General features: G+C 42.4%; 1 protein-coding gene across 6 annotated transcripts in view; it reads right to left on the bottom strand.

The window, feature by feature from the left end:
- Positions 1-16434, bottom strand: part of LOC131665442 (integrator complex subunit 3) — a 510516-nt gene that overhangs the window by 379813 nt on the left and 114269 nt on the right. For 5 of the 6 annotated variants that reach the window (XM_058937323.1, XM_058937322.1, XM_058937318.1 and 2 more), the window contains exon 6: positions 10898-11033. In XM_058937323.1, coding sequence (XP_058793306.1) covers positions 10898-11033 — 136 coding nt within the window. The remainder of the gene's footprint in view (positions 1-10897; positions 11034-16434) is intronic. The other variant, XM_058937319.1, reaches the window with a different exon arrangement.

The raw sequence follows: 16434 nt of genomic DNA, 5'->3' as shown, positions 1-16434 counted from the left end.
GGACCCTTCGCTCTCCTCAGTCGGATTGTAGTGATACAATCTCCCTCCGACCACCTTCCAGGTAGGTTGAGAATGTGGATCCTGGCATACCTCTCGATACTTTTGAAGGTACCAGGCGTCGGCATTTTCCGGCTGATGAGTCATGGCACCCACTTCTACCACCCCCTCCTCATAGGCCCTAGATAAAGCGTCTGGCACCACGTTGAGGTCTCCTCTTCGATACTCGATATCGAACACATGGCCTTGTAGTGCTAACGCCCAACGCGCTAGCCTTCCTGTAGGATTCCTCATACTGTGGAGCCACTTAAGGCAACTATGATCGGTGATGACTTTGAGGTGGTGCCCCTCAACATAGGGCCGGAACTTCCCGATAGCCCATACTACTGCCAGGCACTCTCGTTCGGAGACTGTATAGTTCCTTTCCGCACTGTTTAAGGAGCGACTGGCGTACTCAATTACGCGCTCCTGTCCATCGACTTCTTGCGTCAATACCGCGCCTATCCCACTATCGCTCGCGTCCGTTTGTAACACGAACTGCGCGCTGGGATCTGGCGACTGCAAGATCGGTGCCGAGACCATTGCGTCTCGTAACCGTTCGAAAGCCTGCTCCTGTTCCTGCTGCCACGCAAACGGGATGCTCTTCTTCGTCAGGCGGTTTATCGGCTCAGCGATGGTTGCGAAGTCGGGTATGAAGCGACGATACCACGACATCATCCCCATGAACCGCTTCATCTGTCTGATCGTCCGTGGTACTGGGTACTCCATGATGGGCTTGATCTTCTCTGGATCTGGCCTTACCCCTTCACGGTTCACTAGGACCCCCAGGTACTTGACTTCCGACTTACAGAAGTGGCTTTTGGTCTTATTCACAGTGAGGCCCGCACCCAGGATTCGTTGTAAAACCAATCCCAGGTGTCGCTTATGCTCCTCAAAAGACGGCGAGATATTAATCACGTCGTCGAGGTACGCAAAAGCGAAAGGATCTAAATCCGGGCCAATCACTCTGTCCATCAACCTCTGGAAAGTCGCGCCGGCGTAGGACAATCCGAAGGGCATTCTCTTGAACTGAAAATGTCCCAGGCCGGGGACTGTGAACGCCGTAATGGGGCGCGACTCCTTTTTAAGAGGTATCTGGTGGTATGCGCTACTCAAGTCCAGTGTCGAGATGAACTTCGCATCCCTGATCCTTCGCAGGATGTCGCTCATGAAGGGTAATGGGTAGGCGTCCGGCTTGGTTACTGCGTTTACCTTCTGGTAATTCACGCAGAACCGGTATTTGCCGTCTGCCTTCTTAACCATCACCACTGGACTTGACCACCCGCTGGTTGCTGGCTCAATGACGTCGTTGTCCAGCATGGCCTTGACCAGCGCGTGCATTTCGTCTCGCACCCTGTCGGAGACCGGGTAGTATTTCTGTTTACAGGGTCGAGCGTCTCCGATGTCTATCTCATGCTCGACCCCCACAGCACAGCCTAAACACTCGCCTCCGTCTGGAATTAATCCATCGACGAGGCTAGCCACTTCTTGACGCTGTGCTTCCGTGGCTTCTACCAGGCCTACAGGTGCGAGGCACGACGTACCAGTGACGCTTGCCACTTCCAACGGTACCGCCACTTTGGCTTTCGCCAAGTACAGCTGGTCCGTGTCAGGGTTCAGGTTGGCGCTGAATTCCCTCACGAAATTCGCGCCGACGTAGCAGTCATCAGACAGCAGTGGCGTTATAGCGACCCTTACATCTTTTGTGATTCCCCCTACTGTGAAGGGGAAAATCACATGACCCAAGATGGGACATGGGCGACCGTCAGCGAGCTTCGCTTCTCCCGCTCGCGTGACGTCCAGGCCCAGCCCCATGTCTGATGCCAACCTAAGCCCGAGTTGACCCATTACCGTTGATGAGGCCCCGGTGTCGTAGAGTGCCCTTAACTTGTAGGCACCTATCCCCACCTGAAGCCACCATCGGGTCTCATCCTCGGGTCTATACCTGCGGGGAACTTTCGCCGTCTCTCTCCCCTCTGTGGACGGGAGGCTTTCACGGCTCTTCTTGCCCTGGGCAGCCGCTACTCGCATCGACGTGCTCTCACCCGCAGGTGTCTGGGTCGCCGGCGCATCCTCCGGAGCGTCCGGTGGTCTCCTGGAGCTTTTGGGTCTGATGGTCTCCTCTCCGACCCATTCAAACCCCTGCTCCACCACCTGAATCCGGCCTCCGTACCCTTCAAGGATATAGAATGCCCGGTTACCCAGATCAGGCATATGCTCGGTCGCTGTCGCTTCCGACGCCACCGCACTGCTAGGTCTCGTATGGTCCGATATCCCTGGCGAGACCTTCCTGAACCCTGGAGTCGCTGGCGGGCCCCTACCCCGTTCCAGCGACCCGCGACGAGAGGTCTCCTTTACTGGGGACGCGGAGGGGACCTCCGTCCTCCGCTTCCCTGCCCGTTTCCCTTGTTGCAATCCGGGCAGTACCTTCTGGTAAAGCCTAGTTTGCCACAAGACGAGCACTTGATCGGTTGGGAGTAATCTATTTTCATCCGCTGACCCTCTCGTCGCTGGCCAGGAGACCCTGGGGGGGTTTTATTCCTCCCCTTTTCTTGCGGCCGACCCCTCGGCCGCCTGGGAGAGTTAGCCTTCCTCTCCTTAAAGTACCGGTCCATATCGCGCCGCAGGGTCGCAATCTGCGACGATAGATCCTCAATGGGGTCTGTCGCCTGCGTTGCGGCGATTGTGGGCCGGTCCTCGGGTTTCCTGGCCGGGGCTTTGACCGGCGACTCGGGTTGCAGCTGTTCCCTACCCCGAGGCTTGTTAGACATGGACGCCGTTCGGGGTCCTGCCCGGGGCGGTGGTGCCTTAGCTGACACCCCCATGTGCTCGGGGTACAAAGTGGACGTTGGCTCCAGCCTGAACCTCGGGCGCTCGTCGTCCCGCAAAGCGGTCTCGATCTCAGTCGCCCGGGCGTGGAATTCGTCCACGTTGGAGAACGCATTCCTCCGCAGCTGCATCCGGATGGCGGGTAGGAGATTTGCATACAGCAAATCTAACTGCCGCTGCTCTGGTAACGGCGGGCGTAGCTGGGCTAACATGAAGAGGAGGTGGCAGGCATATTCTCGCACCAGCTCTCCTTTCTCCTGGTATCGGGCTTGGGCCTCTTGCAGCAACCTTTGTTGCTGCAGCTCACTCGACCCAAACCAGCGTCGAGCGCCTGCCACGAAGTCGGTGTAACTCCTCCACTTGAACTTGTTAAGCTCGTACCAGGTCCTCGCAACGCCTTCGAGGAGCTCTGATACCGAACACAAGATCTCGCCGTCTGTTAGCCCAGAACCCGCGCGTAGATCTTCCAGTCTCGACAAGAAGGTGTCTACGCACTCTGAAGCCGTGCCAGAGTATCGCAGCTTCCATCCCCGGACAATCCTACCCGCGTCCCGAGTCGCGTAGTACCCCGACGCCGCATTGGCGTCGTACCAGGCGGATCCTTCGGGGATCGCCTGCCCTTCATCCATGTCGGCGTCTCTTGGTCCTCTTCTCGGTGGCTGTTCCGTCCTTGAAGGCACCTGCCTTTGGGGAGCCTCTCGAGGTTCGCCAGGAGTCGGTCGCTGGGGTTCCGGGGTACTACCTGGTACCCTTGGGTCGTAGTGGCACGTATACGTGGATTGGAAGTCCACGGTCCTCCGGGGCCGCTCTGGTATGACCGTTCGTCGATTGGTGGGGTCCCTGTTTCTCAACTGCTGGACCTCCACCTGCAGAGCGGTCACCTGGTCGCTCCACCGCGCGCATACCTGGTCGTGTCTTTCCAACATTTCTAATATGCGGTCTATACCGACCCGGTTGCGCTCGATCTCTTCCTTTAGTCGCTCGGTCACGCACCGCTCTTCCTCTTCTTCTGGAGGTTGTAGCTCCGCGTTCTCGAAGCGACGGGCTCTTCGCCTATCCGGCGATCCGGTATAGCCCTTGTGCTCACTACCGACCCCCTCCATGGGCCCCTTGACCTCGCCGGTCCCCCCTTCCTCTGCGGGCTCTCGCTCCCCCGTCTCGCTCTGACTCTCCTCTTCCAAGTTGTCGTAGACCGCGAGAGTCCGCGTCAGGTTCGCCTCCACCACCTCATCCCTGTATAGCAGCATGAGTGGGTGGGCGAGAAGATCCTCCGCATCAGCTGCTTCTAACTCTTGTCGCCTGGACTCCAGCCACCTCTCTCGACTCCTTCGCCTGCGTTGTGTGGCCTCCCTATCCAACGCCGCTCCTTGGAAGTCTAGGTCAATATACTCCCCTAGCAACCAATATGCTAATCGAACTGCCTGCATCAGCTTGGGACCATCTGTGCGCAACTCCAGTTGCGTCAGGTATCTGTCCAGCTGTGTCGAAGGCAGTTCCGAAGCCCACCGGGTTATCGCGTCGGCGGTATCCTCCATGTCGCTTATGCTGGGGCGTAGGTGACGGTTGAGGTTAATTTCCCTGTTCGACCACTACCGCCTCCTATCGCCGAAGGCGCGAGCGGGGTGTTGCGATTTTTATCGCCAACTACCCAATTACGCCTTTATTCACAAGGCAACAATACGCGTGGCTTGTGGGTGTGTGCAGGTATCGCGTACTCTAAGGAAGTACGAACTTCCGCTTCGCAACTACCTGCCTATAGGTGGAGGCTAACTGTTTGTTAGCTCCACCGGGTTAGTTAATCTAACCCTACACACACCCCAATTGCGCGCTCCGCAGGTACTGTCGCTCGGTGACCAACCCCCACTTGATTACTTTATTGTGTTATTATTATTATTTGGTTATTTTTATTTTAATTAATATTATTATTTTTAATTAGTATTTTTATTTGGTTTCATGCTAGAAGATATACCTTTAGGTGCTAATGCTTCTTTGAGAAAGCTTTCAATATCTTCTATTTTGTAGCTACCAGTCCGTAAAGTGATACCTTCTTGACCTTTAATGTAAAATTTATTATAACCAACGTCAATGTTTGGTATTGAATTAAATGTTAATAGCTTAACTAGACCAAGAAGGTATTTTTTGTTTGGTATCAATTCGATCGGTGGAAAATAATGTTTTGAGTACGGATGATGTTCCTGAGAGACTCAATGTCAGTGTATTCTCCCTCCGCTGATTTTTTAGGCAGTATGTACGAGGTGCTAGTACGGACCGTCACATGAGCCAGATTTTCCACCGATTTTTATTCGTTCAAAGTATTCCTGCACCCTCGCTGACGTTTTGTGTTTCGTGGATATGCATCTGGTGTGTGGGAGTTAAGTGGAGAATATTGTTTGGGTCGCAGCCAACCAAGTACTTTGGCAAAACCAAGACCGGTGCACGTGAAGTTCCAGCGAGGTGAAGTGAGCTTGAACGGCCGTTGCCGAGCGGAGAATTAGTGTCGAGTGAAGACAATTTGGTGGTGTGAACCGAAAGTCTGAATAGTAAGCGAGGGAGGACAAGGCAACAACAAAGGTAATAACAATTGAACCAACAATTTAACCAACATCAACAACTACACTGACACCAGCTATAAGAACGACACACTCATACACATCTACACAACAACAGGTGCATCAACGGGAACAACAACGGTTTGGGGAACAGCAACGGATTCTTACGAAATTCAACCCTCTGTAACTTTCTTCTTGCAAATCCAGATTGGCTGAAAATTTTACCAAATATTCTTCAAATCATATTAAAAAAAGTATACAATTACTTATTTGTATATCAGACGAATAAAATGTTATTTATTCATATAAATTTTACCGTTTTTTCCTTAACTTTGAATAAAAAATCTCTTTAAAATAAAAGACTCTTCCTTAAATGAACATTTTTTTACCCACTAGCCAAATTTTCATATCCGGAAACAAAAAAAAATCGGAAAGAGCCAAATCTGGAGAATAAAGTGAATGGGGAAGTATTTCGTAGTGTCAATCAAATATTTTAACCGTTGCAATAGAACTCATGTGAGCTGATGCATTGTCGTGGTGGAAAAGAACTCTTTTTCGGCAAATGAGGACGCTTTTTCTTCAGTATAGCATCAAATGGGTCTAATAATGAGAAATAATATTCTCCTGTAATAGTTCTTCCACTCTGTAGACTATCCATTAATATTATACCACTTAAATTCAAAAAAATTGTAGCCATAACTTTTTCGGCTGATCGTACCGTCTTCGCTTTTTTCAGACCAGATTTGACAAGCCGAGTCCACATTTTTGACTAATTTTTCGTTTCTGGTGTATAATAATGAATCGATGTTTCAATAACAGTAACGTAGCTTCGCAAAAACTCTTTTGGATTACGTTGAAACATACTCAAACTTTGTTCAGTCGCAACCATACAATTATCACTTATCATCAGCTGCGAGCAAGCGCGGCATCCATCTTACAGACAACTTTCTCATGCCCAAACATTCATGTAAAATTTTCTGTGTGCATCTTACTGAAAAGTTAAGAACCTCAGTAATCTCACACACTTCCAATCGACGATCGGCCTACACAATATCATGAACTTTATCGATTATATCTTGAGTAGCGACATCTTTTGGACGGCCAGAACGCTCAGCATCACTTCTGCTCTCACGGCCACAACGAAAATCAGTAAATCACTTTTGAACCACACCATGCGATGGAGTAGAGTCTCCATAATATTTCCTGAGCTTTTCTTCAGTTTCTTTGATTGATTTTCCCCGTAGAAAATAATGTTTAATAAGTACGCGAAACTCATTTTAATCCATGATTTTGTTTACACAATGAAAAACTAAATTCAAATGACCGTAAAAAGTTTCCAAACCAACGTACTAATATGAAACTTTGTATACTCAAATATACTAAATAGGACTTTCTTACAGTGTAAAATACGTTACGATAACAGCACCATCTCCCGAGAAGTCACGGACTTATTGAACGGCCCTTCTACAATCAATACAATCCAATATATTACATGCATAAACAAAGCTATATGAATTTACTGAGATCATTTGTGTTTTATTATACTTTACGAGATGTATTCAAAAAATAAGGTGAATTTTTAAATTGGACGGGTTACGTAGATTCGAACATCAATATTTTTTTTCATTATGTTGATATTCATGTTCTTCACATATGCTCACAGTTTCAGCCAGTTTGTATGTTTACTTTTTCTTGTGAGACAGAAACGTTAGACCTATTTTTCGTGTTCAGTAATTTTCTGCTGTCGAAAACAATGGATCAAAGTGTTTGCATAAAATTTTGTGTAAAAAATCGAATTAAGTGCTCCAAAACACTTGAAATGTTGACAGTGGCATATGGTGAGTCTATTTTTAGTCAAAAAAATGTTTACAAGTGGAATAAGCTCTTTCAAAATGCCCGAGAAGACACCGACGACGAACCTCGCTCTGGATGCCCCAGCACTTCAATAACTGATGAAAGTATTGAAGAAGTAAAACAAATGATGTTAAAAAATTGTTGAATCACTATTAGCGAAATAGCTGAAGACGTCGTCATCTCTGTTAACTCGTGCCAAGCAATTTTTTCCAAAGTTTTGGTCATGAAACGTGTAGCAGCAAAATTTGAAACTGCTTAATATTGAACAAACGGACCATCGAAGGAGTATCGCTCAAGAGCTGTTAAACGACGTCAATGATGATCCTGATATGCTGAAAAGAGTCATAACTAGTGACGAAACATGGGTTTATGGTTATGACGTCGAAACTAAAGACTGATCGTCCCAAAGGAAAACTCCAGAAGAGCCAAGACCGAAAAAAGCACGTCAAGTTCGATCAAATGTCAAGGTGTTGCTCACTGTTTTCTTTGATTATCGTGGTATAGTACATTAAGAGTTCTTACCACAAGGTAGTGTGGCCAATAAAAAGTATTACCTTGAAGTTATGCGCCATTTACGAGAAGCAATATGAAAAAAACGTCCGGAATTGTCGGAAAATAATTCATAGATTTTTCATCACGATAATGCACCTGCTCACTGATCGTTGCTTGTGTCGATCTTTTTGGTCAAAAACAAAACCACTATCATGCTAGGCATCATATATTCACCGGATATGGCCCTTTGCGACTTTTTCCTGTTCCTGAAACTCAAAAAACTCATGAAAGGACGGAGGTTTGGAACGATTGAGGACATAAAGAAAAAATCGCTGGAAGAGTTCTTCAGGTTATATCAGAAAGTGCTTAGCAGAAGTGTTTCGAGGGTTAGAAAAAATGTTTGTACAAGTATATTATATCCGAAGGAGATTACTTTGAAGGGGACAACATAAATATTGATGAATAAATATTTTTTCATAAAAATAAAAGTTCACCTTACTTTTTGAACACACCTTGTATATTGAATTCTTTTTTATTGAAAAAGCCATACATAATATGAAATATCTACAAAGAAGCTTTTCTGGTGGATGATTTTGCTGTTCCTCCTATGCCATCAGTGGCACTTTTTTCATGCGAAGTATCAACAAAATTGTATGAAACTATTGGTATGGTCTTCAATGTCGTTTCTATCGAAAGAATCTTAATATGTAGGATACAAGATGAGAATCAGCAATTTAAGTTATTTTTTGCCAATGATCTGGCGTTTAAGGAATTGGAACGCAATGTGTAATCCACTCATTCTCGGCCTAGGTGCGTCAGCGCAGCTTATCATAAAGGTTACTAATTTAATTCATGGTTAAATTATTGCCACGTTATTTCCAAATTCACGAAATTCTTCCATTTACCATCGTTATTGATAAACCATACCTCTGCACAATTGAAAAACACCGTCTCCAATGCCGTGAAAACTTCCTCTTCCTGGAAGTCGTAGAAGTACACACACTTCTGCAATTTTCCCAGAAAACGCTCGCGACGGATCCGGCTGTTCCCGAAAATTTAAGACCCCAAGCACGAAACGCCATCACTGCGTCCGCTGGCTTTCTATTCAGCCGGTTTTGGTGGCCGCCAATCGAACGCTCTGTCGGACTTTGACTGCACTTAACCACACGTTGTCTCAATCAAGCTTTTTCGCAACTCGGTTCGAAAGTATTCAAATCCAAAAATTCGGAGTCGCTTTCCCGCTACCGCAACCGCCAACTCAGTTCTCGTCGTGCACACGGCATTTCCCCCCTCGTTACTCGAGTGGCTCTTAACGTCTTTGGCTCTACATCCCTCGATTTAGGAAGTGGATCTGCATCCCATTACATATCCACTTTCTCATGCTCTCATTCGCGAACCAGACGATCATGAAGCCACTGTGTATCAGCCCCAACTGGTGCCGATGACGTCTCAGTATGGGCCAGTCTAACCTCCGCGGTCGTATCGCGGGACAGCGGCTCCGCATATCGAACCGGACTCTCTTTCGGGCGGTATCCGAAAGGGATGAAGAGAATCGTACACAATAGGGCTTCCAGTTCATGGGCTTGTGCCTCATCCCGCGTGACATCGACCACGCAGGATTGATATCCGTACGTACAGTCATGGCGTCTAGACCTAGATCACGGGTACGCAGCGTTGTAGATAACTCGGTCGCATCCGATTGCACACCGAGATCCTTCTGAGCAAGAGAGTTCCCCAATTTGTTGCTCACAGCAGTTACGAAGCGTTGCGCTAAATAAAGTTTCTTTGTTCCATTTTCAACCGCCTATCGCACTGGGGAACCCACCGATTCCCGTCACTCTTCTACGAGAACACGTATGAAGCTCTGCTCAAGCCGTGAACGCAAGCTATTATCTGCAGTAATCAAGTCATGGATACGTTTAAGTCTGATCGCTCGCTGTTCTCCCACGTAATCGGACTGTTATACGAGTAAATCGCGTTCGGGTCGCTCATGCAAGAAGTATCCGCAGAAAACGCAGTTATGAAGCACCCTCAGGTTGCTCTCAATGTTCAAGCCTTGTGCCCTCATGTAAGTCCGAAGATCTTCAGTCTTCGTGGCCACAATCCGTGCTCGTAGTGCCGCCATATCTGGTTGCTGGGTCATCTGTCATACCAACAATTTATCTTTACAGGCCAGTCTGGCCATCACACCGAGATTAAACCTACCCAATAAGCCACTGAGCACGTTTAACTAAGTATAATCACGCTATGTTAATAACGCACGCAAACACAAGTAATAAATAGCGGTTAGCCTGACCAACATTATACGCTAATCCAATGGTCAGGCTTACCCATAAACACACATTTCAATTCCACAAGCGATGTGTTCAGTCTTACACGTGCATGTAGATGTATGTCCGGTCGCTACAAAGCAGTCCGTAATACCTATCCATGAGTTGCTCCATAGAGGCGCTCCATCCACTCATTCACAATAACAATAACTATCCTTAATACCGCTCTTTGTCAGCTCTCTAACAAACGCAAAGCGTACCAGGGCACGAGCAGTATGCTCACACATACGTCAGGTATAACGAAGACATGCGCACAAATCACGAGAAGTATCGAACAAAAGAGAAATCATTAGCACAGCAGTTTTCCCCGTCACACTATAAAGATTCTACAAATGTATATAATATACGATATAGTATTTTATCGTTGTGAACATAAAACTAGTCACATGAATGTAACCCAATTTTTTGAATCCTCGACGACTTCTGTAATCTAAAGGTGATAGTTTAGTGTCCCGATAATCAAAGTCCGGAAAACGAGTCACTACAGGGTCATCTGTGGTGAGACATTTAGCTGGACGTTAACCTGCCTCTCTCCCCTCTAACTCCGTCCCGAAATTCCTCGCCACAACTATTAAAATGAAATATGTGTGTATAGTACACGTATAGAGCAGAACTACAATTATAGACACTGAAAAAAATTTTTTTTAATCTTAAAAAGAATTTTATTTTTAATAATTATTTTATCTAGGAAACCAGTAAAGAGAAAATAATCATTCAATACATAAATAGTAATAAATAACGGTTAGCCTGATCAACATTATACACTAATCCAATGGTCAGGCTTACCCATAAATAAAAATGATTTACCTTCCAGTTATTTCTTCTTCTTCGTCACTGAATGTAGATTCCTGCTCTACAATATGATTTTCATCACTCGAAAGTAAGGTACTTCCATACGTTGTTGTATCTATTGTAAATTCTTTATTTGCATCTTCTGGTTTACCTAAACACGAGTGAAAATGTATATTTACAAATACCAAGTTAATTACTCAAAAAGGTTTTTCTATTTTTTGCTATTGTAAAAATTTCGATTAAATAATATTTTTTATAAGTAAGGCTGTCATGGAGACAAGTATTCAAAATTAAAAAATTTATTTCATTTTTATTTTATGATAATTTTAGTCCATTCAAATATTAATCTTTCTGATTATAATGTCAGTATACTAGGAATATTTTGAATTACATTTTGAAAAAGACTTTCCGTTGAAAAAAGCATCACTATATTTGTGAAAATTGAAGCAAATATTGAATTGAGCTACTATTATTTAATTAAATCATATGCTTACAAGAGAAGGTTTTTTTGTGTAACTTTCCATTTTTTGCAAATTTGTAGTCTCAAAGTAAACCCAAACATAATACAAATCCTCTTGATTTCAACTACTGAGACACATATGATGATCTTATGTATGTAATTATATATTATTCAATTGTAATCCTTCAACCATCAAAATAGCTTACCGGAAATCTCCTACTTTATATGTTATCCTTTAAGCTTTATATATAGACGTAGAGGGACTCCAGTTTTGTTCCCCTCCCCCTCCCCATGAGTTTTGACCTCTCACCCCTCCATACATCCTTTTGTTGTATAACAGTTAAAATTACATTTTATTGAAGCTGTTTTTAACGTGTTTTTAAAAATAAAATTGGAAATAATTTTTAAGTGGCTGCTCCCCAATCGAAGAAATGAGTTTTGGCCCCTCCTCCCTCCTCATAAACTTTGTTCAGAAGAGTAATCATAATGATTAGTATTCCATCCAGGATCCAAAAGTATAAATAAGCTACTAAGAGATCTTTGAAATATTTTACTTCCTTCTCTTTATATAAAACGCCCCTTGCTCGCAACGCTCGCCAATCCCCCTATTAGTACCTATAACGTTATAAATATACAAAATACAAATAGAACGTAATTTTTTTAAAGTAAATGTTGTCACATGATTTCATCATTTCATCACGTGTTATTATTTGTATAGATATAATTTACATACAGGGTGTCAAAAAAGTTCCGGGACACCCCAGTAAGTCCTGAGATATAACTATTTCCGAGGAGATTAAGGTCATTCCTGTAGTAACTTTGAACGAGGAATCCAGCGGTGACCTTGGTTTTGACCTTGAGCTTGATCTTCAAGGTCATTTCAAGGTCAACGTTGTTTTTCAAATGGGAACCCCTATTTTTGACAACGGCAATCGAAAGGGCGGGAAATTTTACGTCCAAAACGGTATTTTTTAATTTTTTTTCATGGCCTTGAGAAGGTCAATTTAAGGTCAAATGCTTGAAAAACTGCCTAAAAGCGTTTTTTTAATTTTTAAGATATCGAAAAATGACCTCTACAAAATTTGTTCAGAACAGAGTAGGCCACTCAATGCACCAAAAACCTTTGACCTTTAACCTCATTTTGAAGGTCATTTCAAGGTCGAAGTGTTTTTTGTAATGGAAACCCCTCTTTTTGACCCCGGATTAGCACATAGCGCGAAATCCGACGTTTGGATAAGGTATTATGTTGAGTTTCGATTGATCCACGACGTTCATCGCTAAGGTCATGTGAAATTTAGATCCAATATTATTCGCGAAACATTTGCAAAATGTTTCGGGCTAAATTTATTAAATTCTACTGAGAGCATGTTACAGTGACCTTATCTTTGACCTTTGATTGTTTGAATAATAAAGTAACGGGTTATCCAAACCGAAAGGCAAGTTGTTTTAAATGAGGAGCAAGCAGAGACATAGGTACAGTTTTTTTGCCGGATAAGTTTTTTCCACTCACTGCGTTTTGAATGTTTCTTTCTGATTTCGCGCTATATGCGAATCCGGGGTCAAAAATAGGGGTTTCCATTACAAAAAACACTTCGACCTTGAAATGACCTTCAAAATGAGGTTAAAGGTCAAAGGTTTTTGGTGCATTGGGTGGCCTACTCTGTTCTGAACAAATTTTGTAGAGGTCATTTTTCGATATCTTAAAAATTAAAAAAACGCTTTTAGGCAGTTTTTCAAGCATTTGACCTTAAATCGACCTTCTCAAGGCCATGAAAAAAAAATTAAAAAATACCGTTGTGGACGTAAAATTTCCCGCTCTTTCGATTACCGTTGTCAAAAATAGGGGTTCACATTTGAAAAAAAAAGTTGACCTTGAAATGACCTTGAAGGTCAAGCTCAAGATCAAAACCAAGGTCACCACTGGATTCCTCGTTCAAAGTTACTACAGGAATGACCTTAATCTCCTCGGAAATAGTTATATCTCAGGACTTACTGGGGTGTCCCGGAACTTTTTGGACACCCTGTATAATTATAATTCTAGGTGTTGTCAACACGACATAGTGCCGTTACATATAGAAAAATAATTTAGAGTTAAAAAAATGTGTGTTGAATTTAGTTTTGGTGTCAAATTCTGGTATATGGTGTCTGATATATAGAATATTTCTACTTTTACAGGTAGAGAAATGTTATTAGAGACATGCATAATTCATATAAATTACTTAATTTATGGTATCGACTTCTTGACGTAATGATGTCAGATATATATAATGATCTTGCTACTGAGAGTCAATAACATTTTTAATTTGATAACACTGACTTAATTACTAAATTACAGTATTAAATAGTTATATAATTATAAATTCTATAAAATCATGTTATGGTCTCTAACTCTCGACATATTGGTGTCATTTTAGACACATAATGTTAATTCATGATCATAATATTATTTTTATAATATTATATTATCTTATATATATATATATATATATATATATATATATATACAGTATCATCTATAGGAACCATTCGGACTTTGTATGAATTCCATGTGATATGTAAATGATTATTTCCTCCTCCATCAGTGATTTTCTGAAATGTAATTTCAATTATTATCTTTTCTTATTATCTTTCCCTTGAAATTGCGTAACATAATCTCCTGCGATAAATTAACATAATGCAAAATTTATTATAGAATTATTTTCTGAAAAATATTCAGCTCCTAATAGTACTTTACAAGGTATAGGAAAATTATTTAATAATAACTGCAATTCGGTCAGAAGACCAAATAGGGATCAAGTAATTGCTCCTATAGAAACAAAGAGTACTGACCCTATTCCCTTTAGTTACCTACACTTACAAGGGAACCACCCCAACCCTACCTCACCGATTTGAGTGATTTTGGGATATGTTGTAGTACTTGAAAAAAAATTAGATACGTGTTTGTTTTTATCGGCCCATAAGGGCTTTTAAGGGGTGAAATCCACCCTGAAAATCTACCCCGAAAATCAGTTTTTTTAATATTTCTCAGCATCAAATGAATATTTTTCAGTAAACTCAACGTTAAAAAATTTCTTATAAAAAGGCGCTTTTAAGGACATAACATTTATACCGAAGGGCTGCAAACACCTTTTTAATAGGGGTAAATACACTATTTTTTGTACTGTTCTACGACATGTAATTCAGTAAATCAGCTCGAGTGATTTAAAAATCGCACTGATAATGAGAAAATACCAAAATTAAATTGATGTGTTTCCCACACAAATTGATGTGTTTAAATAGATTTAAAAAAAAAATGTTTATGGGGTGTTTCACCCCCTAGAAACTACTCCCGTCAAACTGTCAGCAGGTTAATCCACCTAACCCTGGGATAAACAAGTTTAGTCGTTTGTTATTTCTTGAAATAATTTAATCCTATGCATGAGCGAGCTACCTCAACTAACCAACCTGCCTCTAACCCACCAAACCCCCATGAACCACCCATACCGAACCACATGCAGACTAACCCACCTAATCCTGGGAAAAGCAACTTTAGTCGTTTGTTATTTCTTGAAATAATTGAATTTTACACAATAAGCGAGTCATCCCAGCTGAATCACATACCTCTTATTCACGTACCCCTAACGTATCTAACCCCCACCCTTAGAAACCACCCTTACCGAACCACATGCGGGCTAACCTTATATAAATAGCGAAAAATAAATGTATTTCTTGAATAACATTCATGTTGCATAACAATATGTCCCAAGTATTACAAATTTTATGTAATAATTATTATTTTCTTTTCATTATAAATACATAAAAGATAAAAATAATTAATAACGCCTTATAAATATAAGATTTGAGACTAAAATAAATTATAAATAATTATTAACTATTTTGTTTTTTCGAAATTAATAATAACAATTATAGTATCAGTTTTTTTAAAAATATTATTTGCATTGTATTACATATTGCTGTGTATAAAAGAGTAATAATAATAGTTATTTCAATGTTTAAATGCTCAACTGAGCAGCTCGTGCTATGATTCAAATTGTAGGAAGGAATTAATCGGAAAAACAAAAGCTTTTCTTTTCATTCAAGGATCTTTTTCGAGCGTCACTTTATTTAGCAATAATTAATTTGCCAATGTTTCGGGTGTATTATTGACACCCCTTATCAAGGCTGTAAAGCAACAAACATACAAATAACTCACAAAATACATCACACACACATAATTGAAATTTTACAACAAAAAAATAAAAAAAACATGATATCTTACCAATTAAAATTAAATACAGTACGCTTGCACGATCATAATCCAAATTTGCAGAGAGTGAGAGGTGAAACTTGCGGTAACAACAAACACCTTACTAAGAAAACCGTTTTTAATTTAACGTGTGCTGACATCGCAAAGAGATATACAAGAGGATGTACAAGGAAGATATCCCCTGGCCGTTAGTCTCACCGTTCAATGAACGAACAAAAAGAAAATTCAGCGGACACAGGGGGCACCTATATCGAAATTCTGAGGGGAAGAAAAAGACAGAGGCAAAAATAAAATGAGGGAGTGAAGGAGAGGAAATTTAAAAGTGGTAGGGACGGAGTGAGGTGAACGGCCGTCAAGCTCGCACACACCTTCGACAACTGCTCCTGCAGTATACATCACCGCGACGTCAACATGAAATTAATACACACAATAAAAATACTCCTAATACCTCTTCGTTCCCAAGCGTTTAAACATTGACATTTACGGCATTGGATCTAATATTATGCCTACTACGACCACCGAGGGAGCAACGAACTCAAACAGTACTCATCGAATGTATCACGGATGCCACGCAACTTTGACACGAGCTGTTCTACGGCCACGAGTGACGAGGCTACCAACACGAGCCGAGACTAACGCTCAACTCGTCGCACTTCTTCAAAACAATCAGGTCAACAACCTCACCATCTATCGTTTCGTCCACGATAATATTAGTCTTGACGCGAAGAAGCTTTTTATCTCTTACACGAAATATTTACGTTTAATTACAAAGCTAAATCTTGACATTGAATTTCTCACGAAATGTAGAAATTTTGAAATTATTCCATTACACATTTTGAATTCTAC

The sequence above is a fragment of the Phymastichus coffea genome, unplaced genomic scaffold (assembly GCF_024137745.1).
Source record: "Phymastichus coffea isolate CEN01 unplaced genomic scaffold, Cenicafe_Pcof_1.1 PCOF00051, whole genome shotgun sequence".
In the NCBI taxonomy this organism is placed as follows: domain Eukaryota; kingdom Metazoa; phylum Arthropoda; class Insecta; order Hymenoptera; family Eulophidae; genus Phymastichus; species Phymastichus coffea.
This window is presented reverse-complemented; position numbering and strand designations above follow the sequence as displayed.